The 24,418-nt window shown below is 40.8% G+C and overlaps 1 protein-coding gene across 6 annotated transcripts in view; it reads right to left on the reverse strand.

Annotated features, from left to right (window-relative positions):
• The window catches only part of SYBU (syntabulin), a 71,354-nt gene that overhangs the window by 27,275 nt on the left and 19,661 nt on the right, over positions 1-24,418 (reverse strand). For 4 of the 6 annotated variants that reach the window (XM_081258828.1, XM_081258827.1, XM_081258826.1 and 1 more), the window contains exons 3-4: positions 20,802-20,999; positions 18,291-18,350 (exon numbers count right to left, since the gene is read on the reverse strand). In XM_081258828.1, coding sequence (XP_081114954.1) covers positions 18,291-18,350; positions 20,802-20,999 — 258 coding nt within the window. The remainder of the gene's footprint in view (positions 1-18,290; positions 18,351-20,801; positions 21,000-24,418) is intronic. The other 2 variants (XM_081258825.1, XM_081258824.1) reach the window with 1 other exon arrangement.

Genomic DNA, 24,418 nt, shown 5'->3' on the forward strand with positions numbered 1-24,418 from the left:
CAGAGGAAAAAACAAATTCTGGAAATCATAAACTGCTTAGTTTGGTGTTTATCTCCAGTAAAATTGTAGAAAAGGTCCATCCCTTAATAAGGCAAGTAGAAGCCAGCAAAAGTTCACTAAAAACCTATAGATATAAAAAACCAATTCTCACTTCCTTTCCTGACAAGAGTTATGCTTTGGGGCTGCCACATAAACGAGCTACCTGGAATTCAGTAGGCATTTAGTCACAACACTTAGGAAAGTCTTACGAACAAGGGTGACATATGCATTGGATGACAGCACAGTTCAGGACCCAGAGGATGTTGACTAATGGACTGTCTGCCAACCTCAAGGGAAATCTCCAGTAACGTGTCACCTGGCTCCGTCCTTGCCCTTATCCTATTTTAACATGCTTTATCAATGACACGAATGAAAACACGGACGGCCTGGTGCTGACGGCGGACTAGAGGTTACACAAACCTTGAAGGGCTAACTGAAACAACAGATGACAGAGGCAGACAGCAACATTACTAGCCGTTGTGTACTAAAAGCCTACTTCATCAAGAACTCTATCTCTGCTATTTTCTTGAATCTAAAGACGTATGTTCTAAAGACATACAGGGTGTAGAAGAGGAAACTGAGCTTCTGAGTGGTGATGAGCCTTGCCCAAGTCACAAAGCTAGTAACAGCAGAGCTAGCCCTTCTGACTCCAGAGTTGGCTTTCTTCTTTGTCCACTCTTCATGGGACCTCGTCATCAGAATTCACAAAGATCTAAGAACTGGAAACCAAGATGACAGCATTCAATTCAGTCCATTTCAAATACGTATTGAGCCGTGCACAGGTTAAGGCACTGGGAGGGGGGAAAACATGGAGAAGACAATCCCAGTGCTCAAGGCTCCTTTCAGGAGGAGACAAGCTATAGAGACAAGCAACTAGGATACGAGAGGACATGCTGAGTGCAACACAGAGAGAGGGCACTAAGGCACCACAAAGGAGGAAGAAATACTCTCAGACAGGGTTAGTGGAAGAGGGCAGGGACTATGTCAGGGAAGAGATACCACTGGAGATGGGCCTTGAGCAGCCGGGGGAACACGACCAACTGTTGGGGGTGCAGAAGGAAGCAGATCTTTAGTGAACGGGGGTGGCATGAGCTGAAACCCAGAGGAAGGAAAACACAGGGCGTATTTAGAATACACTGAACCCCTTCTTAGGCTGGAGTACAGTGATCAGATGAGAAAACGCAGCCAAAAGGGTGAGTCGTAGAGAGCTGAAGAATGTAAAGCTATGCTAAGGGCCTTTACTCTGAAGGCAAGAGGGAGCCATGGCGAGTTTTGAACAGGGTGTTCACATGAACGGAGTGATGCTTTATGGAGATCTTGCAGCAGTAATATCTGGAGGAGCGACTGCAGGCTGGAAGGCAAGGCAGGTGACTATTACAGTTAGAAACTGGGCCGTAAGGGAAGGGGGAAAAGAGTCCTGACTACAGAGTCCCTCTCCACACAGCTCTTAGGTTCACAAACTTAACCACATAGGTTCAAAATCATTTAAAACCCCCGGTGAACTAAAGGATTTAAAACAGGAAAAGCATAAAGCAAGTTAAGCGTTAAGAGACACCCCATCTTATGTTACACACTTGACTGTAGCTCTACCCACACAAAAGAACAATTGAATGGCGATATGTATATTTCCTGTACAGCCGAAGAGCCAAAAAACAAAACAGGAATTATCTCAGTCAAATGAAAGGAAAAAATGTCTCTTGTATGGCCCGAGGACTATGTGAAAAGCTGGATAATCTAATCAGAATGGACTGAGCTGCTCCAAGATCAATGCTACATTTACCGCTGTGTAATCAATGTTTAACGCAAATATTTTTTATTTGCAAGCACCAATGTCAATAAAATAAAAATAAACAAGCTGGGTAAATTCTGGCAATTTCTGGCATCTGTACAGAGTGTTAGAACAAAAGTGAGTGGAGCAATGGAAGGCTTCGTGGGGTTTGTTTTAATTCAAACATGTGTTCAAGGAACTAAAGTGAGAACTGCGGAGGCAGGGAAAAATGAAGTCACCTGGAAATGTTTCCAGAAGAAGGCCTGGCAACACAACAGAGAGGATTTCTGGATGAGGGGAGGGACGGGCTTGGAAGAAAGCAGGTGCAAGGCAGGTGGACCAGCTCCCGCACTCTTGCCCTGGGACACCTAAGCAAGGCCAGCGGAGCCTGGCACCTCCCAGGGAGGGGACTTCACCCAGACGCCACGCTCCCACTGTGCCTTCAGAGCTGGGTGCTCACTGGGCAGAGGCAAGGCATTCTGCGAACCAGCTGAGCTTCCAGCAGCAAGCTCCAATGGTCACCTCACCCCACTGTTTAACCCAATGAAAACTATTTAAACTCTCAAGCTTCTGAACGAAATGTTTTTGAAGGTCCCTCTGAAAACATTCTCTGCTGAGTTTTGTGTGCTGCGTAGCATTTAAAAAGAATGAAGCTCTCTTGTGATCAGATTGTACTCTGCACACAAATTATGTTCTGCATTGCCACGGATTTGTTTAATGGAACCTTCCCTAGGATCTCAACTCAAAATGACGTCTGGCACGGAGCACGCGTTCCCCGGCCAACCCTTGGCTGGCCCAGGTCCTCTGCCCCACCCCCGACACAAGTCAACTTTTTTTTTTTTTTTTTTTTTTTTTTTGCGGTATGCGGGCCTCTCACTGTTGTGGCCTCTCCCATTGCAGAGCACAGGCTCCGGACGCGCAGTCTCAGCGGCCATGGCTCACGGGCCCAGCCGCTCCACGGCATGTGGGAGTTCCCCGACCGGGGCACGAACCCGTGTCCCCTGCATCGGCAGGCGGACTCTCAACCACTGCGCCACCAGGGAAGCCCACAAGTCAACTTTTAATTCAAGCGTACTCGGTGTTCTCTAGTCTCTCCACCTCTCTCCTCCCCACCCCACAATGTTCTAAGAAAAGCCAAAATGGAATGGAAAAGCAAAGCTGATTATTACAAAATTATTAAGGCCACTCTCTTTAGGACCACTGGAGAGTGTTTGCATGGTGATACAATGAGGAGGGTAAGTAGGAAACGGTAGTTTGGAAGTATCCCCAAACAATTCAACAGTATGTAACTCATTCCTGTGGCCTGCTTCTATGAGCACCCCAAAGAGACAAAACCAACAAGGCTCAAAAGGAACAAACTCACTAAAACTGAATTCCTATATCTCCTTGGTGTAGAGCATCACAAAAATATCTTCTAGGCTCTAGCAGGGCATATCCATCTGTTCACAAATATCTACTAAGGACCTACTAAGTTTTAGGCACTGTGCTAGTTATGGAGAGCCAAAGGCAAATGGCTCCACGTTTACATTTTACCCCTGTGCTCCAACGTATTTTTAGGGACACATACCTAAGGTGGTAAAAATTATTTTTTAAATGCAAAGAATTGATAAAACACACATTTGAAGACAGTAGTTACCTCTGGGGAAAGGCAGAGAATGGGATCTGGGAGAGCACACAGGCAGCTTCAGTGCTGGTAATTCTTTTTTTTTTTTTTTTTTTTCTTTTTGCGGTATGTGGGCCTCTCACTGCTGTGGCCTCTCCCGTTGCGGAGCACAGGCTCCGGACGCGCAGGCCCAGCGGCCATGGCTCACGGGCCCAGCCGCTCCGCGGCATGTGGGATCCTCCCAGACCGGGGCACGAACCTGTATCCCCTGCATCGGCAGGCGGACTCTCAACCACTGCGCCACCAGGGAGGCCCAGTGCTGGTAATTCTTGAAGTGAAAGGTGGGTCACAGTGTTTGCTTTATTGTTATACTGCATAGCTTACGTTTATGTTACATCTGTTCTTTATCTGTGTTATATTATATACATAATATTTTAAAAGAAATAATGCAGCATAAATAAATTTTAAATAAAAAATAAAACGGGGGTGTGGAAGAAGGAAGAAAGGAAAGAAGGAAGGACGGAAACAAGCATGGTCCATGTCCTAAAGAGCCTCACATCCTAGTAGAGGAAAGAGCCATCTAAAAAATAAGTATTAAATACAACATGGTAACCATGACAATAGAATTTTTTTTTAACTCTAAGGAAGTACACTGTACTAAAGTTAACAGCAATGGCATGTAAAATTCAGATCCCCAAGTGTCTCTGCACTTAAAACCGAGTTCTACCCTTGATAAGTGTCAATATAACATTACTTCCCCTGGGACTCTTTTTAGAACCCCAAAGTCTGGGTTCCATGGCCCCCATGTGTGTACTCATGGGACCTGGTACTTCCCCCAGAAACATATCACATCACACATGTACATGGAGCCCTTGGTTTACTGTTGTGTTTCGGTGCCTGGCTCACTGGCTGGCACATCAATAGTTGCTGAAAAAACAAATGAGTAGAAGCAACTGACAAAGGATTAATCTCCAAAATATACAAGCAGCTCATGCAGCTCAGTATCAAAAAAAACAAACAACCCAATCCAAAAATGGGCAGAAGGCCTAAACAGACATTTCTCCAAAGAAGATATACAGATTGCCAACCAACACATGAAAGGATGCTCAACATCATTAATCATTAGAGAAATGCAAATCAAAACTACAATGAGATATCATCTCACACCGGTCAGAATGGCCAACATCAAAAAATCTACAGACAATAATTGCTGGAGAGGGTGTGGAGAAAAGGGAACCCTCCTGCACTGTTGGTGGGAATGTAAATTGATACAACCACTATGGAGAACAGTATGGAGGTTCCTTAAAAAACTAAAAATAGAACTACCATATGACCCAGCAATTCCACGACTGGGCATATACCCTGAGAAAACCATAATTCAAAAAGAGTCATGTACCACAATGTTCTTTGCAGCACTATTTACAATAGCCAGGACATGGAAGCAACCTAAGTGTCCATCAACAGATGAATGGATAAAGAAGATGTGGCACATAGATACAATGGAATATTACTCAGCCATAAAGCTATTTGTAGTGAGGTGGATGGACCTAGAGTCTGTCATACAGAGTGAAGTAAGTCAGAAAGAGAAAAGCAAATACCGTAAGCTAACACATATATATGGAATCTAAAAAAAATGGTTCTGAAGAACCTAGGGGCAGGACAGGAGTAAATACGCAGATGTAGAGAATGGACTTGAGGACACGGGGAGGGGGAAGGGTAAGCTGGGACGAAGTGAGAGAGTGGCATGGACATATATACACTTCCAAATGTAAAATAGATAGCTAGTGGGAAGCAGCTGCATAGCACAGGGAGATCAGCTCGGTGCTTTGTGACCACCTAGAGGGGTGGGATAGGGAGGGTGGGAGGGAGATGCAAGAGGGAGGAGATATGGGGATACATGTATACGTATAGCTGATTCACTTTGTTATACAGCAGCAACTAACACAACAATGTAAAGCAATTACACTCCAATAAAGATGTTAAAAAACAAGACAAAACAAATGAGTAGCATTACTGGGTTCAGGTCTGTTAAGTGGTGGCTGAGACTGAAGAGAAAAGGAAGGGTGGAAACGCTAAACTGGCGAATCCCATCCAAGACTCAAGAATGCCCCAGCTTTGCACAGACAAAACCCCTTCATCGTCCATGATAAGCTGGGCTCGGCAGTGTGGAAGACCACAGCACCGCCCGCGGATCCTGAACCACTGCTCTCTACGCACTAAGGTTTCTCAGCTTGGATCCTTCGCTTCTTCCACAAACGCTAAGGGGAAAAACATTGGATGTCAGGCAGTAACCCAGTATCAGGTTCAGGCACAGCCTCCATCTCTCAAGAACAGTCAGGCCTGCCAGTCGCCTGGGCAGAAATGAGATCTTCCTGGCAGAGGCTTGCAGAGCCTGCATATCTCAGCCACAGGGGTGAGCACGAGAAGCCAAAGATGCAGGAAGATCCAGTTTCTCTGAATAACGTTGCTGCCACACAAGACAAGGGAACGTCCTTCCCCCTGAAACTGCCACGAACTCCTTCAGATGCAAAAGGACTAGGCAAATAGAACTGTCAACTGAGACCTCAGAATGCTCCTCAGATGTCAACAAAAGGATGTGATCCCCAGCTCATGACAGCAGCCCCAAGCACCTAACAAACACTTGACAAATTGTGCACTGTCAGAGCATGTGCCTGTCTGATTAATAACAATGGAAAAGGAAGTGGGTCATTATTTTGGTCACGGACCAGTATCATATAGATAAAAGGTCACCGTGCTAGTGGGGATATTGCTATGGATTTAATTCTTGCCTTGAAACATTGCAAGAGAAGGCTTGTTCTAGCTTGATTATCTGAGTGATACTGCAGCTGAAATCGTGTTTAGCAAAATATATTTAGCTCTATGTTTGGACACACAGTGAGTCCCAAGCTCCCAACCTCTAGAGACCTCATTTTAAATTGCATCCTACAAATGTCCTCCCCTTTTTTCCATTCAAGCAAATTGGTATAGCCCTTGTTCCACTTGCCACATTCTTTCCAGGGCAAACAGATGGAAGGAAGAGAACATGCCAGAAAGAAGAAATGGAAACTGAAAATGACATTATAATGAAAATAAAGCTGCAAAATATTATCTGGGTCAACTCTTCATACGTTTTAAAATCAGCACCAGCAGGCTCTGCACATATGGCATTGGTTTTATAATTTTTTGGTTCAGATGTCACACAGGATTAGTGCAAAAGGAAAAATCCCAGCATGGAACCTATTTTTATACAGATTAATCAATCATTTCGCATCTCTTCCTTTCCCATCATTCCCCAAACTTTCAACTTAATGAAACTGCTCTCATTCAAAATATGTCATTTACTGCACTCTGAACGGAAATCCTTTCAGGAAAGGAAGTGGGCTTAGAATCTGAACCTAGGTTTTTAAATGTCACATATTTAATTCAAGTTATAAATATTAACTAGACTTATGCTATGGCCCAGCCCATTTTAGCTTATAGCCATTGTGGAATCCTACATATCCATCACTGGCAGCAAAACGAATTGGCAAACATTTTATTATGTAGATATAGATATAGCCATTTAACGAAAACAGAAAGCCACACATTTGAAAAGAGAAACCTACTGCATATTTCACGTTTTGTTCTGTTGTCTACATTTTCAAGTACATTGAATGTCATAATTCCCATCAGAAAACCAAGCACACAGTTAGGTTCTTAGTAAGTATTTGCTAGGAAATTTGATAGGCTGAATAGAATTAAACCAAAGAATTGTTCAAGTGATTCACTACAGCCTCCCTTAACTACAAGGCATTGTGAAAATGATGACGATGATTCTTACAGTAATCATAATACAACAGCAGTGACTATTTAGTGTATGTCATGTGCCATTGATGATGTCATTGAATTTTCAAAGCAGCCTTGTGTCATAGGTACTATTATTATTCCATTATACAGATTAGGAAACAGAGAGGAAATTCCGATATTTTGAGGTTGAAAAAAATCCCATACAATGCTGGTTTTCAGAGATGGGCAGGAGAATTTATCACAGACACATTGAAAAAGGGAAATGGAGCCTTCTAATACTCATGAGGTGAAACACTTTGGAGAAAGTGTCATCGACATTGTTTCCAGGTCTCCAAAACCATGATCACTACAGAGTTCATCATGCACCTTTATTTGTCTGCTGCCCCTTTGATGGGTGGAAATTATATTTATAAAATATTAAGGCAATGACCTAAAGCTCGACCTCAGTGACAAAGTCAGAGCCAGAGGAGCCACCAGTACGTTCACATCCTAAAAGGGTGATACCTTTTCACCATTTGGGGCAATTAAAATTGAGCCATGACTAACAGTTGGAAGAGATGACATTACACTGGTTGTCCTTTGCATGAATGGTCAGTCATGAGTACAGAAAATAAGAGACATTTACAATCTAGTGTAATACTCTGTGCTCCCTCTTTTATACGATTAAAAATGAATCTCTCTTTATACCAATACAGTACATGTTCTGCTTTTTGTTTAGAGCTGCTAGATGCCAGCTACCTTCTGTGGACAGCCTGAAAATCTGATTTTACACAATTTTCAAGTTATTGAACTAGACTTGGTGTTACCATACACACAGTCTTTTGTTTCCACTAATTAATTTTAACACCACAGGCATTAATCATTTACCCAGCGCATGAAAATTGCTTTAAGATGACTCACGTGTTTTACAACATTGCAAACCCAACCCTTATGCCCTTGGAATGTACAGTAAAGAGGAAGTATTAGAGCAAATCAGTTAATAAAAAGAAAATTCTTCCACATCCCAATTCCACGGACATGAAGAGTTTTTAGAATTTCTACTGGATGCTACATGAGAAAAGTAAATTAAAACTGGTTAGAGAGATGGTCTCTGAATAATTTCCATGGTGAACTGGCAGATATGAGCACATGAGCAAGATCTCTCTTGAAAATAAACACTTTGAGTTTCAGTCTACACAGAGGCCCACTGCAAACTCTGTGCAGTGCCAATTAGCATTAACTCTGGCTGTGCTCATCTATTCCCATAGCACGTCGCTGGGCAAGGCCAAGCTCTGCATTTACAAATGCAGCGTGCAATGCTCAGAGTTAGAAGAGCATTCTAAAATGTAATCGTCCGTGATCAATCTTTTCCCCTTTGGCTTCGAATGGCAGACTCACAAATGACAAGGGGTATTTAAGACAATATATGTGTGTATTTTTAAAAGTTTAGTTCCAGATTCTGCATTCAGAATATCTGAAAGGCGAGTGGAAAATTTGTTTTTAGACTACACTTTTAGCCTACCACAACTAATTTGACACACACATATACACAAAGAGCATATGCTCTGGGATCCAATATAATTATTTACTTACTGTGACTAATATGACTTACTTAGAAGGTAAGCTCCGTAGACTTTCATGGCAAACACTGCCTCTGCAAACAGCCTCCCACCACAGGCTGGGCTATGTCTTGTGCAGAAATACAGTGTGTGCAGCTCAGCTCATCTCTCCGTGGAGTACAGTCTCAGAGTGGGGTATCCATGGAGACCGAGCCTCCTACTTGTGCAGGGCAAGGAAGTTACTCCGCTGGGCACCATAGCAACAGGAGGCAGAGGGGAGGTTGGCCAATCAGGGAAGAGCACAGGAGCTTCTCCCTGGTGACTGCAGCATTTCAAATGAAACCATCGCCCTCATGAATGAACACAAAGCATTTAAGGAAACATCAAATTGTCAAACAGAAGTAAATGCGTACACAACAGTCAAGGCTAATCCTTTGACAATTATGGAGCAACACTGTGAGTCTTTCTACAATGATTATAGCCGAAAGATCAAGGAAGAAATTACATCAAAACCCCACACAGTCCTAAATTTAATGGCAAGCATGTGATGCTTTGAGGAAAATACTTGGTGTACTTCATGAATTCCAGCTATTTAAATATGCAAGGCACTTCACAGGGCCTCCCAGGAGAGAGGAACAGGAGACATCCATTGTTCTGATGGGGGAGAATGGAGTCGAGGGCTCCCTAGGACAACTGTTGGCATAGTGCTTCCAAACAGGAGTTTGCTTAAAGTAAGCATGTTTATCAAGCTTCCAGCAAAGCCCTCCATTGTATCAGAATAATTCTAACTAAGAAGGCATCCATGATAAAATAGGGCCAATGCAGACAAGATGGTGAGCGAACATTCAAATGCCTTAAAGCTGTGCTATTTGTAAACTCTCTTCATTTCTCATTTAATAATGGTAATGATCATTTATTGAGCACATACTGTAGACTAGGCAAATACTGTAACTAGAAACACAACTTCTTACCGGATGCTGACTCTGATCTTTGCAAAGATACAGGATGTACATGTTTACTTCTTAGTGCTGGGCAGTATTTACTCTATGCATATACAGGCATATCTCATTTTATTGCGCTTTGCTTTATTGCACTTTGCAGACATTGTGTTTTTTTTACAAACTGAAGGCATATGGTAACCCTGAGTTGTCAGATGATGATTTGCATTTGACAGCATAAAGTATTTTTAAATTAAGATACGTATATTTTTTAGACATAATGCTATTGCACATTTACTAGACTACAGTATAGTGTAAGTATAACCTTTATATACTCCGGGAAACCAAAAAATTCATGTGACTCACTTTATCACAATATTCACCTTATTGCAGTGGTCTGGAACCAACCCACAATATCTCTAAGGTAGGCCTGTACTCTGTTATATACTTAACATATTTTACGATTCTCACAGCAACCTGAGAACGATAAGCATTAATTGTTCCTCCATATTATAAAAAAAAGAGAAAACATTTCCTAACGTTTACAAAAGAAACTCTCCTGCCCACTGACTCCTCCTCCCCTCACTGCTCCGCAGGTGACCTGGTCCACCCTATTCAATGTCTAAATACAAGGTGAGGTACCTTCCTCCTTACATTAAAGTTGTTCCAAAGCCTCTTATTATAGAGCTCTCTCTTATAATTACCTTCTTTGAACAAAAAGTGTCATCTGAAAAAGATACATCAGTCTGAATTGACCTCAGTCGGTGCTAGTTTGGGCTGCCTTCAGAGATCAACTGATGGGATTGTTTAAAATGAAGAAGGCCAAGAAATTCAAAACCAGATTTTGTAATTATTCCTGTCATACGACTCCTCCAACCTTTTAAAGATCAATTTAAATAGCAATGGTCAATGGTTAAGTTGTAGAGACTGAAAAACATATTCTTTGCTAACTAAACTCAGTAACTGAATAGCTTTGGGTAGTGACGGATACTTACATTGCATCTACAGGAAAACAGAAAAACCAGCTGTCCCGTGCTGTCCATGGATGTCGTGACAGCCTGCTCGTTGCCCTCCAATGTCCACCTCATTCTCCCCTTCTTCCATAATAATAGGTGCCCAGGTGACTAAGATGTCTTGGGATATAATTGGAAATGACATGCGTCACTTCTGTGCCCTGACCTTAAAATGACTGGGTGAGTATCCCCCGGTCCCTCTCCCCTTTCCTTCTGCCTGGTATAGGACAGCTGACCTGACACAGCTGCCTACCAGCCTCGCTCAACCAAACACTTATGTACTGTTTTATGAGACAGATCAACTTCTGTCTAATTTTAACCTCTGGATTTGGGGGCCTCTTTTTACATTAACTTAACTCATACCCTCACAGTACTTGTAGGCTTGAAAACAATACACAATAAAAGCACCAGACATGCCTTCGAAACTGCTTTATATTAAACAAATTGGGCAGAAGTGAAGATAATTTGCTCTGGAAAAGACGGCTGAGTTGAAAGGTAGCTCGAACGATGAGCAAGACAATAAATTTTTTATATTAACAATGAATAACAAGATCAATGTTACTAAATTAATAAGAGTATAAATTGGTATGTTTAACTGAAAAAATAAATTTAAAAAACCTATCGGATATTGACTATTTCATCCATCTCTAAAGGTTTACTCCAGTTAGCAAATACAATAAAACATTTTTAATCTCATTAGGAAAATGCAGGGCCTTATACTCTGTATATAACTGTTTCCCTACACTTTGCTATTTTCACTGCCTTCTCGTTAATGTACCTGCTTCCAGTTTCATCTCTTGATAAACCAAGTTCCACAGAGCAGCCAAAAGGATCTTGAACATATACATTAAATCGTCTCTCTTAAAACCGGCCAGAGGTTCCCATTGCTCTAAAGACACGGACCTCACCTGCGACAACTCTTCTCCCTTCCTAGGTCACTGCTCTGCCCACTGCCCCCCAAACCCTCCCCAAATGTGAAGAAATATGACTAAGTTCTCAGCTCAACTGTCATCTCCCCAGACACTCCCTGCCCCATACCCATGACTGTCTACAGCATTACCTTGTTTTACTTGTCACTATCTGAACTTATCTTGTTTGTCTGCTTGTGTGTGTATCAGCCATCTCCCCATGTTAAAGGCAGGCTCCAAAGGAACAGGCATCTTTTCCGTTTTTTCCACTCCTCTATCCCGAATGCCTGGAACAGTGGTGTCAGCACAGCTTAAATGCTTAATAAACACTTGTTGAGTGAATGAATGAACGCTGGTCAATCAATGTACAGCCAGGATTCAAACTGAGGTTTAGCAGAAACCTTACACGTGGTGAAGTGAGGGTTGCCGTCCTTCAGACTCCTACACAGCAGTCACCTTCCTGAAATGCCACATTCTAGTCCATGCATCTTGGAATGTAAGCCCATTGCAGCCAGCTTCCTGAAGCTTACCTCACTTAACCATGGGCTGCATTCATGTAGCTTGCTGCTGTCCCTTGGCTGCTCTCAGATACAGGTTCAGGTGGTAGAAGACCTTAATTCATTGAATTACCCAAATGAACTTACATGACTTTTGCTCAACACGTAACTTTTGTTAATAACCCTACAGTCCACCCAAATGCCGCACAACAGATTATACTGGCGAGGAAGACAGAGAGGTCAGAGTACTTATCCCTCTGCCTCCTTTCTTGTCAGGTGCTTTGTTCCTCTACCAAAGTACACGGTTCCCTCACATGTAGCCTGGGAATTCTCTCCCTCTGGGTCCTGGGTATCTCGACCTTCCTCTGGCCTCTTCAGGGTGGGGGAAGGGCTCCAGCCATTACCATCTCCATCCTTGTTGGATTTCCTTTATCAGGCCCATTCCTGTGTATGCAGTCTCTTCAATAAACTCTTCTCAATTAGGACACACACACACACACACAAGCCCAACCTAAAGAATGTATCTGCATGATTTATAACTCTTAGTTTATAGGTTTGTGTGTAAAAGAAGTTTCCAGGTTTATTTCTCTTATGCTGGTAGTTGATAAATATCTTTAATGGTGGGTGTGTGGTCTGCTGGAGTGTCTGCTACGTATGAGAGACCCATAATGCTTCATTCTCAACACATTAGAGCACTTAGCATCTGGCAGGCTCTCACACCGGTAGCTAGAACACTGTACATGCAATAAATCCTAGTAGACCTGGGATCTGGATGGCAGGGCCTCTGGGAAGAAGAAGATTATAATTCACTAATTCTTAGGGAAAAGCCATTAGCAGACCATTTGGCACTGTTACATTGATTGGGTGCATCATCAAAAGCACAGATGGGAGAAAGGCATGAGAGTAAATATGTAAGTAATCCTGCCATAAAGATAAATACTCAGGTCTCCTCATCACATTTAAGCTTTTTTTCACTGGTCTGGTCTCTGCTAGGGGGAAGGGATAGACTATGAAATAGTTCACCAGAAAACATTCTCTGCTGTATCCTGGGGGAACCTTGTTTCTCTCAGAGTGAAAGAAAGTTTCAGAGATCGATTTCGGTATCAGTGCAAAAGCTCTTGTTTAAGTTGGCAAAGCCTAATGATCTTTGCGAAAGTTTTTTTGTTTTGTTTTGTTTTTTTTGGTGAAAGTATTAACGACAGGCAGGGCAGCACATAAAACATTGTGACAAGTACAGAAAGGACTAGTTCATGATTAAGTAGAAAATCCTGAAGACCTTAACATTTCTTTGATGTTGACATCCTCAGGGTTTATTTTACTGACCTGCATCCAAACAGCCTCCTGTGTTTAACCTTCTGTATTTCATTGAAGTTACACTGAGGTTCAGTGATTCTGTTATCAGCAACAGCCAGCATGATCTATATATGGACTGTATCAGCTAATCTATAGGGCTCTACAGATATTTTTTAAAAATCCCTGTCTTATATCAATACATCTTTCTCAATTGTCACACTCTCCTATTAATTAGGAATAATTAAAATTATTCCTTTGAAGTCAGACCTTAGACGCAGTGCAGTAGTTAAGAGTTAGAAGCAAGACTACCCTGTTTAAAATCCACTTACAAACTGTGTGACCTTGCATGAATTAACCTCTCTATGCCACAGTTTCTCCGTCTGTAAAATATGGGATAATGATATCACTTTCTCACACTGATATTAAGATTAAGTGAGTAAAGTCCTTGGAGTTTTGCCTGGGACAGTCAGGGCTCAATAAATATTAGCTAAAACAATTTTTAATCAAACTTCAGAGTCATGCAAGCCCACAATTACATTTAATGTATTCTTCCAGATACCTTCAGTATCTGAAATAGACTTAAGCCTTTATTTGAGGCTGGGCTTTGCTGCTGGAAGAACTTTGATTGAAACTGTAAGCTATTAGTAAAGTATTGCCCCTTGCCAAAGAATGCAGCATGTTTCCATTTAACCAAAATCTCTTTTAGCACTAAAATTTTAATTTTTCCACTCTATGAAAATATTTCTAAAACGTTCAAGACATTTTCCTGCCCTCATACACATTATCTTCTGCCAACTCCACCATCACACTGACTCAGTCTATTTCTGGAACATTAATTATTGCATTAAGTGCTACAAAACATTTAAAGCCTGAAACACTTAGAAGGTCTCTATGCTTTTCAGTGGTCTTTTGTCTGCTTTTTCATATCTTCCCATCTCTTTCTTCATTGTCAAGCCATCAGCTGTCAATTAATGCTCTTTTCAGTGCCCTCCTATAGCAAACACTCTCCCCACCCATGTTATGTGAATTGGGAGACATGACCTGCTAGAATTCTGTTTTAAATAAACATATAAGTTCTGTGGATAGTTTTAAGGGTTTTCCTGTAAACAAAGTGCAAGGAATTACTGATATCTATTTTAAGAGCGACAGATGACCATTCTTAACATTTACTAAGGAACTACTTTGTGCTAGGTCCAATGTTGGGCATTTTACATTCTTTAATCTGTTTAATTGTCACAATAACCCATTTTACAGATGCAGAATACCAAGTTTCCGGAAGATAACAAGTAGTTGAAGAGTGCACAGTTATAAAGAGGTGGTATGGAACTGTGAACCTAGTATACTGGGCTCCTGAGTCCGGTGGTTAGAAAGTGTCCCCTCAGCCCTGCCCTCTCTTCACTTTTTTTCTGAAGAAATAATCTGGGTAAGCTGTGAGTCTCCTCTTTGTAGCTCAAGTTATTATAAGAATGTATGTCCCACCCGCACCCCATCCTGTAAATTGTTTCTTTTATTTCACAGAACTAACTTTGAAGTGAAAGGGACAATGCTTGTGATAAGCACGGGAACAGCTGCAGGCTATCGGCTGTGTGTGAAAGAGCCTCAATCTACTAAGGGGACCAGTGTTGATTAATCATTAACCCAGTTGGTACCTTCAGAGTTTTCCAGCAAATGCCTCTGAATGTGGGAAAGCGTCTTCTTAAAGTAACCCATCCTCTGTTGTTGTTGTGAGGTTATTACAGTTCATCTGGCCAGGTCTCTGATTTCAAAAGCCTGGGTGGTGTCTGATGACAAGGGAATACTAACTTAGTCTGAATGCTGATGGCAGAGGTGACATCTTTCAAATGCAGATTTCAACATTTCAGTTTCTAAATGTGGGTTTCTTTTCAATTATAGTGACCCTAACCATTTGCTCTTGACCTATCTCCTTAACTGGGAGGTGTTTTTTTCTCCCTTTCACATTTTCTAAATATTTGTTTAAATTGTGTAATTCTTTCCCCAGCTCTCCCACAAGCCTTGAGTAGGAAGGATTTAGTACTTGCATTTGTAGAACAATAACACTGGGTCTTTTTCTCCTTTGGGATAAGAGGCTCCCCAAGTAGAAAATCAAGCATTAAAGGAGGCCCAGGGCTTCCCTGGTGGCGCAGTGGTTGAGAGTCTGCCTGCCGATGCAGGGGAGACGGGTTCGTGCCCCGGTCCGGGAGGATCCCACATGCCGCGGAGCGGCTGGGCCCGTGAGCCATGGCCGCTGAGCCTGCGCGTCCGGAGCCTGTGCTGCGCGACGGGAGAGGCCACAGCGGTGAGAGGCCCGCGTACCGCAAAGAGAAAAAAGAAAAAAAAAAAAAAAGGAGGCCCAGGAATGTCACTTAATGTCCTAGCACAGAAATCCAATTAGGCCTTTCCTTTCTAGGAGCGAAAAATCTCATCAGGAAAACTGACTGTGAACTACATATAGGAAAAGCGCCTGGGAGAAGGAATGGTAGCGCCACAGATCCCTGAAAAAGTATTGGGATTAACGTGTACACACTACTATATATAAAATAGATAACTAATAAGGACCTACTGTATAACACAGGGAACTCTACTCAATAATCTGTAATGACCTATATGGGAAAAGAATCTAAAAAAGAGTGCATATATGTGTATGTATAACTGATTCACTTTGCTGTACAGCGGAAACTAACACAACATTGTAAATCAACTAGAATCCAATAAAAATTAATTATTAAAAAAAAAAGTTCCCAATCAGAATGCCTTCATTCCCTTCCTTTTTTTTTTTTTTTTTTTGGCGGTACGCTGGCCTCTCACTGTTGTGGCCTCTCCCGTTGCGGAGCACAGGCTCCGGACGCACAGGCTCAGCGGCCATGGCTCGTGGGCCCAGCCACTCCACGGCATGTGGGATCTTCCCGGACCAGGGCACGAACCCGTGTCCCCTGAATCGGCAGGTGGACTCTCAACCACTGCGCCACCAGGGAAGCCCCATTCCCTTCCTTTTAATCTGTACTGCAGCCCAGATTTATTGTAGTTTTCTGCCTTAAATGATAAGGTCCCTAAGAGCAGGGATGATGTTGAGGTCATCTTTGCTTATCTTTCCCATGTTCCCCCCAGACTACACATGATTCCTTGTATACTCTATTCTCAGAGAAGAATTTGCTGAACACCTACCTGATGACAGACATTGTATTACACTCTGGAGATTCAGTCTTAAATGTGTGCTGAGTTGACATGAAAAAGGCAAAGCCATTATTCCACTGAACTGCAGGGATGTTTTCTTCCGCTCTGTGGTGGTAATTTTTAATTAAATCTGCATAGGCATTAAGTGATAGAAGCCAAAGTGACAGAAGGCTCACTGCCTCCAAGAAGTTCCAACACGAGTCCTGCTTGGAGGAAGGCAGGGCTTTCATGCTGTGCGCGTGCCACAGTACCCTGCTGGAGAGGTGCTGGCGTGCTCAGCTCACCTTTCAGAGCCCTTCCTGGCATCCTGTGACACAGTTCTCTTCTCCTTCTGCATTAGATACTCAGTAAATATTATTAGCTCTTTAACTGAATGACCAAAGGGGCATTTCAATAACTCCTTTCTGAGATGAACAGCAGTTTCCAGAATCTAGAACAACGGACCTAAAATAAAATGGGCCCAGGTTAATGTTAAAGGGCCCTTGAGCATCTGTATAAGAGACACTAATTGCTTGCTATTTTAATAAACTGGTATTGGTCCTAATGAGTCGATTTATTTTAAAAAAGTAGAGCGCACATCAAGAGCAGAAGATGAGTTTAGGCTGAGGGGAGATGGTCACCTGGGGACAGAGGAGGTGGAACATTTTAACCGGAGAGCAGTATCTTCTTGTGGTTTAACAGATTATGTCTCTGCATTTTATAAATTTTGCAGTCACTCAGGGGCCTCGGTTCCAGGATTTCCTCTCTTCCTATTTATGAGAATGACAGATTTATTCTGCTGAAATTTCAGAGAACTATAAGTCACGGTGCAGATTGTTCTAAATACAAAGAACTTACTGTCCAGAATTGAGGCCCAGTCAAAAGCTCGAGCAATGGTTTTTAGTGATGACATTAGGAATTTCAGGCAACTAAGGAATAACCTTTAGGGGCCCCTGTGACCTTGATAAAATGCAAATAAATTAAAAAATCACGAGGTCAGCACTGCTTAGGTGATATGTTTGCCTCTGAGCAATTAAATCAGAAGCAGTTGACAAAGGCACTGTTTCAGGCTCTGCCTCTGGGCAAGGGTCATTAAACTAGGAGTCATAAATCCTAATAAAGGAGACCCATGAAACCTCGGAAATAGTAATGTGATATTTTGTGCGTGTTTTTCTGGAGTATGGGTCTGTGGCCTTCACTATTCTCAAATGATCCATTATCAAAACAGCATGAAGAACAACTCTTGTTTCCTTTCCTCCCGTCTTCCCTCCCTCCCCCCTCCTTTTTATTCTTTTTGTCTGCATTTTCTTCATGAAAGCATAAGGCTTAAACATTCTCAGCAAGACAAGTAGCTGATCTTTAGCAAGTGAGTATCTTCTGTAGGAACCAGATTTGCTCAGGGTGGATTCTGTACATACACATAGGGTTTTAAATCTTTCGTTAAGATATGATTATTCTTATTATGGTTATTGAAACAAGGAACGGTAAGGATAACCTTAACTGCCATTTAAATTTAGGTTGTTCTTGCTGCGCCACACTTTTCTCTTTTTTCACGGTTTCTTTGTATTGTCACCACTGTAAAATGTTTTTGGAATGGGGCCAGGCGGTGGAGGGGTGGTGAATAACAAAAATGAAATAATTTCAGGTTGCATTCAAGTCCTACAGTACCTTCACAAGAAAAATCTACTTTTTCTTCACAATCCATGAAGCGGACATTCTTTCCTGCAGCATTTCATATTCTCAATCCCATAGCCTACCTTTGCTGTTGAGGTCAACCAATGTTGATTGTGCCCTCGATACACACCGGACCCTGTGTGCTAGGAATACAAAAAGAGGATGACAGGGCTTCTGCTCTTAAACTCACATCCTGTATGCTACAGAAGCAGACTCCATTGGTGACTGCTCCCAGGTTAAAAGAAAATTGAGAACATTTCTCAAAGGAAGATATACAAATAGCCAATAAGCACATGAAAAGATGCTCATCATCTTTAGCCACCAGGGAAATGTAAATCAAAAGCACAATGAAATACCACTTCACACTCACTAGAGTGGGTATAATCAAAAAGATAGACCATAACAACTGTTGGTAAAGATGTGGAGAAACTGAAACCCTTATACATTGCTGGTGGTTTGTAAAGTGGTGCAGCCATTTGGGAATACAGTTTGGCAATTCCTCAAAGGGTTAAACATAGAGCTGTCGTATGATTCAGCAATTTCATTCCTAGGTATATACCCAAGAGAACTGAAAGCATGCACAAAAACCTGTATGTGGATGTTCATGGCACCATTATTCATGATGGCCCCAAAGTGGAAACAATCCAAATGTCCATCAACTGTGAAGGGATAAGCAAAATGTGGTCTGTCACCACACTAAGGCAAGATGTTAATAACAGGGGAAACTGGAAGTAGTGGTAGTGAGGGGTGATATAAGAACTCTGTTAACTGCCTGCTCAATTTTTCTGTAAACCCAAAATTGCTAAAAAAAAAGATCTATTTAAAAATGTGGTATATGCATACAATAGAATATTATTGAGCCATAAAAAGAATGAAGTACTAATACATGAACCTTGAAAACATTATGCTAAGTGAAAGAAGCCGAACACAAAAGGCCACATATTGTATGATTCCTTTATACGAGATGTCCAGAACAGGCAAATCAGACAGAGGGTAGGTTGGTGGTTGCCAAGGGCTGGAAGAAAGGAAAAGTGGACAGTGACTGCTAATGGGTATGAGGTTTCTTTTGGGGGAGATAAAAATGTCCTGAAATTGGACAGTAGTGATGTTTGTATGATCTCTTGAATATACTAAATACCACTGAAATGTATATTTTAAGAGGGTGAGTTTTATGGTATATGAATTATTTCTTAATTTAAAAAAAGGAGAATTGAGTTGGGGGAGGGAGGAAGGCAGTTCTAGTTCTTGAGTACACAAGGTAATGGTTTATTTCTTGGCTATAATTACAGGACACTCTTTAATTCATTGTTTCTGTCTTAAATATTGGGGGTAGCCAACACCTTTTTTTACAATGTCCATCTTTCTCTTTTATATGCTGTCTTCTCCATTGTGTATCATTCTCTTTCTTTTTTATATTTTTCCGAAGCAAAGGACTGTTAACAAATTCATCATGACAAAATTTACCAGGAACTATTAGGAAACAGAGGATTTCTTCTTCACACAGTTTAAGTTTTGCTCTCAGACTAAACAACATTTTCTTTGGTTGACCAAAAGAAAGACAAAGAATAATCCATTAAGATATGCTATGCATGTCAATTATTCAGGAAGAACAGAAGCAGAGAGAGATGGAAGAGGACACAGGACCTTCCAATGGAAGCGTACACAGGACCAACCTTTGGCTCCATTGAAATAAAGCCATCTATAGCTCCTTGCACAATAATGATATCACCAAACAAAAATTAGAAGACAAATGTAAGGAATGGGGCTCATGCAAGCCATTAATCTGTCTTTTCAGGCTCATTAATATGTATAGTACAACTGGTGATACTGAAGAAAATAATGCAATATAGGGGTTGTCTCTCAATGCCAATACTCAGGTCCTTTTATTTTCAAGTTATAACTTTAATTTCACTAAAACTATATTTGTTCATATACTGTATATATTTCTGAGATGGAAAATATTTATTTATATATTGCAAATTCTGAGAACTGACCTTTTCTGATGTTCATGGAATCTCATTCACTGTAATAAAAATCTCCATTTCATCTCATAGCTTTTACTATTTTGTAATTATTGAACATTCTATGTATATATATACATATTGAATATATAGCATCATATTCATATTTAAATCTTTCAAAGCAAATAAAATAACTAGGTCAGCAAGTATGCCCAGCCCTACAGATGTGCATCAAGACAACCTGTTCTTTTCACAATTTGTGCACACTTTAAATGGTACCAAGTAATTTCTTAGTATAATTTATGCTAGACTTAATTATATAGTTTAAATGTCTGTTAGACCATTCAGTTAACATTCTACAAATTTCCTCCCTTTTTTACATGTCTTTATAATGGACACATATGTCACTATGCATTCTCAATTATTAACAACTAGTACAGAAAACATTCCACTCTATGCTCTACCTCCTTTACTAAAAAAAAAAAAAAAAAAAAAAAAAAAGATGTTTCTGGGTGCTAGGCACAGCATTAGTGTTCCCTACCTTGATATCCAGGTGTTTCATTTCAAATTTCATTTGAAATCCCTCTAGTCACATTTCTCCAATAAGAACATGAAGAGTTTACGTACACTCACCTGGCTTTACAAGGCCTGACTTTGGTTCCTTCTTATGTCGAGCTGACTGGATGCTTCCCTCACCAACCATTCCAGCTGTGAATTTCTTTCTGGTAAAGTCTTCATCACTTCCAGGGCAAAAGCCAACAGGGCTGCTGCCAGCATCCGAGGGCGTTTTCACGGGAGATACTGACTGACTACTAGGACAGCCTGTGTCATCTGGAAGACAAGAATCAATGAGTGTTTAATGAGGAGGGAGGAAATCAATGATGGCAAAGGGAGGGCAGGCAGTGAGCCATGCCCACACGCGCTCACACATGTACTCTGCTCAAGAGGCCCGGGTTGACTCCTGTGGGTGACTTGCCTTTTATTTTCCATATTCTGGCCAATCGTGTTAACAATCAGCTATTATAAAACATATTTTAAGGCAAAACCTTACAAGATTTTGCATCACAAATACTTCTGTAACATTCTTGTTGTCAAAACCTAAATTAGTTTGTTTTGACACGGAGGCAGTATACTTTTGGGTCATAATCGTCCATAAATTTTTGATGGGGTAGGTAAATAAAACGTTTGCCAGAGCAATTCAGGATTTTTAATTTGAAGTCTTTGGGGTTGTCGGTGTTAGGAAAAAGTTACTTGAATATTATTGACCACACCCAGTTTTTGATTACTGGGCCCATCAAGTGGTTAACAGAGTTTGATAGAGGCGAAAGCTGGCTTTAGGAGTTCAAGGAAGCAGAAGGCAGTGATCCTGTTTTATTATCAAATGCACTCAACCAAAAATACATCAGTCAGATATCTTGCTGCCTGGGGTAAACGGGTAAAATAAAAATGATATTCAAATTAAAAATATTCCCTTAACTTTCAAGTTATATATTACTACCATGGTCATTACTATAATATGCATGATATGAAGTGATTTGTGTAGATGCTTATTAAGCAAACAGGAAAGTCGCATTGCTAACCCCTATAAATACTTTCCATATCTATTAAATATTTATAATGGTTGGTTAATTCATTTATACTGTGGTGAGAACTGTATGGGAATTTAAAGCCAATCAACATTACTTAACAGTATGTCTACTCAAACTAATCAATTAGTGGTAAATCTTCACTGCTAAATAATTCTTTATTATATGGAAATATTTTGATGTCAGAGTTATTTTAGTAACTAAGTGGGCAAAAAATGAATAAGGACATTTAGTACTAATAACTTTTAGGATTATTACACTTTTATAAATATTAAAGGAACTAAAATAATTTGCCATATATCAAAGGCTATCTTAAAACTTCATAGCTTGAATGAAGACAGAAACAGAAGTAGTTCTGAATAAAATATACTGGTTGCCTGAATTAAGATGACTAGAATCCATCTAAAAAGTAATTGCCTTTGCTTCATTTTTGGCCTTTATTTCAATTTTTATTATGAAATGTCTAAGTTCCTAGAACAAAGTGAACTTGGCACTAGTAAAATGATGTATTTCTCTTGGATCTTTTTTGACTTTTGGACATATTAGTCTATATAGGACCTCAATGGTCTGTTTCTGGAAGTAAATGGTTTTTAGTGCACGGTTCATACCTTCTGTCTTTGTTGATCTTTTAAATGTGCTATGTTCTTCCTGAATTGAAGAAACTTTGGCCCTGAATCATTGTGATGAGACTCCTCTTGGCTGCTACTGCTCAGCTATTTCGCTATTGTCCCTGGCTTTCTCCTACATTTGCATGTCCCACGCTTCAATCCAAAGAAATCTGAGCTCCTTTCAATCCAAAGAAATCTGAGTGCAAAGTTGCTAATTACTCAGACAGATTCCAGCACTTTTACAAGGTTCAACAGGTCTGCACATGGCCTTGGGAGAGCCTGGTTCCTGATTCCTATCCCAAAGCAGAGAAGCTCAAATGATTGAGGTCTAATCATCCAAAATTACCTATTGTCTTTAAAAGTATTTCCCTATGAGTCAGTTCCCTAAATTACTTCTTTTAAAAGAGAGATGGCCCAAATTAACAGAAATCCATGCTTCAGATTCTCCACCCTAAAAGGTACTTTTTCTTGAGAACTCTCAAAGGGACAAAATTAAACAATTTCCAGTATTGAGAAACACTGTCGAAATTGTAATTTAAGTAAACAGAAAATGAATGTGTTTTGTTTGGTTCTACTATCACTTTGCCAGAGTTAAATAAGAAGGAATGTGGATATGCCATGTTTTCAGTACTAGACGTTTCAAGGATTAAGTACTAGGGTCTGATTAAAAATTGGGGACTGAAGTTATTCCGAATGGTGGCAGTTTAGGGTAGGCAGTAGCAATTTTTCACCTGGCATGTATGCCTCACCTGTCATCAATATTTACAGCCAATAACTCCAGGGACAAGAATTGAGAAGATGAATACCTAAATAAATCTTTAACTTCAGGTGCCTTGTACAGCTTTTGAATCATTACCTAGTAAACAAGTGTTCATTTATCACCTCTTAACTGTCTGGTACTGCACTTCACATTGTGGGGGAAACGAGAGGGATATGAGACATCGTCTTTCATTAAACAAATATGTATCAAGTCCTGGCACTGAACCAGCCACAGGCACTGTACCCAGCCCCCATACTGATGGAGCTTATAAGTAAGTAAAAGGGGTTGGTAAATATCACTTCCAGCGCATAGTTCCTGTAAGCTGTTAAGTCCGTTAAGGCAAATCCATATCCAAGAAAAACTGAGTTATCAGAGAAGCTTGGGGCATTTGCCTGTTTTGTCTAACGGGACCAACACTAACAAAGGAATCTGGTTTTGGAAAGGGCAGGACCATTAATTTTCCTACTACAGAGACCACACTTTAGGTTATGCAAAGTAAGCCCCGAGCAAAAGCAACAGAGCTTCAGTACCAGAGAGTCATCTGGTCACCTGTGGCACCTGAGGTATTTTCCTCTGTGCAGCACTGAAGAAGTGGTTATTTTTTCAACAAGTCTTGTTTAGGGCCCCTTCCCTCCTCTTTCCTCTTCCTCCTTTTTAACTTCATGATCAGAGCTGGAAGCAGACCACCAGTCCAGATGAAGATAATATTCCTTTCCAAAATGCAATGCAAAATATTCTTAGTTCACATTTACTCCAAGATTCTAATAGGGAGCCAAGTTGATGTTCTTTGCTTGTTCATGTCTAATCTTACTATGTGCCAAACTACATGTGGATCCAGCACATATCAAAGAGATTTATTTATTAAACCTGCTTCAGTTAAACACTTTGTGTGTGCCTTCTGTTCCTTGCTGCTACCTTTACTGTTGAATTTGTCTTGTAGAATTACAGCTTTTATTAGTTATGTTAGTATAAAGAAATTATCAATGAGAAAAATTTCTAATATGACACCATGAAGAAACTGTTTCTGGGCAGGAAACGGCAGAAATCCTGAATGATTTACCCAGAAAGGTGTGGGTTGTTTCAGATTTCCAGAATGGAGAAAAGTAAGAACATTTCAGCCTGGTTTTAGCATAACGGAAGCTTTCCACCAAGGCTTTAGGAAGAGAGTGCAGGAGACTCTCAGTTCTACTGGAGAGAAATGAGTTTTTCTTTTAAAACACACTTAAACACACACCCACACCAGCTCTTACAGAGTTGAGTTTTTACATTTCTTTCTCTACGATTCATGGTAAGTAT

This window comes from Mesoplodon bidens, assembly GCF_964165515.1.
Source record: "Mesoplodon bidens genome assembly, chromosome: 16".
NCBI lineage: Eukaryota > Metazoa > Chordata > Mammalia > Artiodactyla > Ziphiidae > Mesoplodon > Mesoplodon bidens.